This window comes from Poecilia reticulata, linkage group LG15 (genome assembly GCF_000633615.1).
Source record: "Poecilia reticulata strain Guanapo linkage group LG15, Guppy_female_1.0+MT, whole genome shotgun sequence".
Taxonomy (NCBI): Eukaryota; Metazoa; Chordata; class Actinopteri; order Cyprinodontiformes; family Poeciliidae; genus Poecilia; species Poecilia reticulata.
The window spans coordinates 29,730,276-29,731,359 of NC_024345.1; the positions used below are offsets into that span (position 1 = coordinate 29,730,276).

General features: G+C 47.4%; 1 protein-coding gene across 1 annotated transcript in view; it reads right to left on the bottom strand.

The window, feature by feature from the left end:
• LOC103477425 (echinoderm microtubule-associated protein-like 6) overlaps nucleotides 1-1,084 on the bottom strand; it is a 54,480-nt gene that overhangs the window by 17,115 nt on the left and 36,281 nt on the right. The window contains 2 exon segments of the mRNA XM_017308829.1: nucleotides 260-387; nucleotides 857-968. Coding sequence (XP_017164318.1) covers nucleotides 260-387; nucleotides 857-968 — 240 coding nt within the window.

Consider the following 1,084-nt stretch of genomic DNA (forward strand, 5'->3'; position numbering starts at 1 on the left):
CAACCTGACCAATTAACACAAACACTCACCTGGACCCAACCTGACCAATTAACACAAACACTCACCTGGACACAACCTGACCAATTAGCACAAACACTCATCTGGACGATGATAACCAACCAGTTTATCATAAAACAAACATTTCCCTGCAGCAGACAGACGATCAGAACCACTTCCTGTTATAATGAACTGAATTGGGTCCATGGTTCTGACTGGTTCTGACTGGATGTAACTGGTTCTGACTGGTTCTGGCTCCCACCTGCACCAGCAGGGTCATGGGTCCGGTCTTGTCGATCTCCAGAACTTCTCCGTTCTTGGTGCCGACCAGGATGTGTCCGTGGCCCAGAGTGATGGCTCTGATGGACGGGTTGTCCTCCAGCAGAAGGCCTGGTCACACACAAACCAGTTCAGACTGGTTACTGGAGCAAATGGTGGGATTCTGGAGGACCAGAGTGAGCAGCCTCCTGACCCGGATCAGAACCAGCAGGAAAACGTTTTTATTCTCTGGTAACATTTAATGTCTGAATCAGATCCATGCTGACATGTCACCACATGTCCACATGGGGGCGGTGCTTGTTTACCTGCTTACTAACTCACTTAGCAGATACCTTTAGACTGCTGTTCTTCCAGCCCAGAGAATAAATTAGACCAGAGGAAACTTACTTATGCTCATCTACCAAACCTGAACAGGAGCAACTAGTTTATTTACTCTGGATCAACAATATCAGCTTTTTCTTCTTTTGGAGGTTTATGTGTGATTTTAATGGGACATAAATTCCTCTCATCAGCTGCTGATCACTCACCACTCACTAACAGATATGATATAATTTACAAAGGGGGTTAGGGTTAGGTCCACCTTTTGACCCCGGGGACAGAGCCGTCCTCTTGATGGCGTACGTCTTCAGGCAGCGGTCGAACATGTCGTCCCACAGCTCCACCACTCCGTCTTTCCCTCCCGTCACAAAACCCTGAAACCAGAAGAGAGACGGACTGAACGACAGATTATTTCATCTAGAGGCGAGAAAAGAAGCAGCAGGAGCAGAAACGGATCAGAAACCTCCAAACGGATCAATAAACCTCCAAA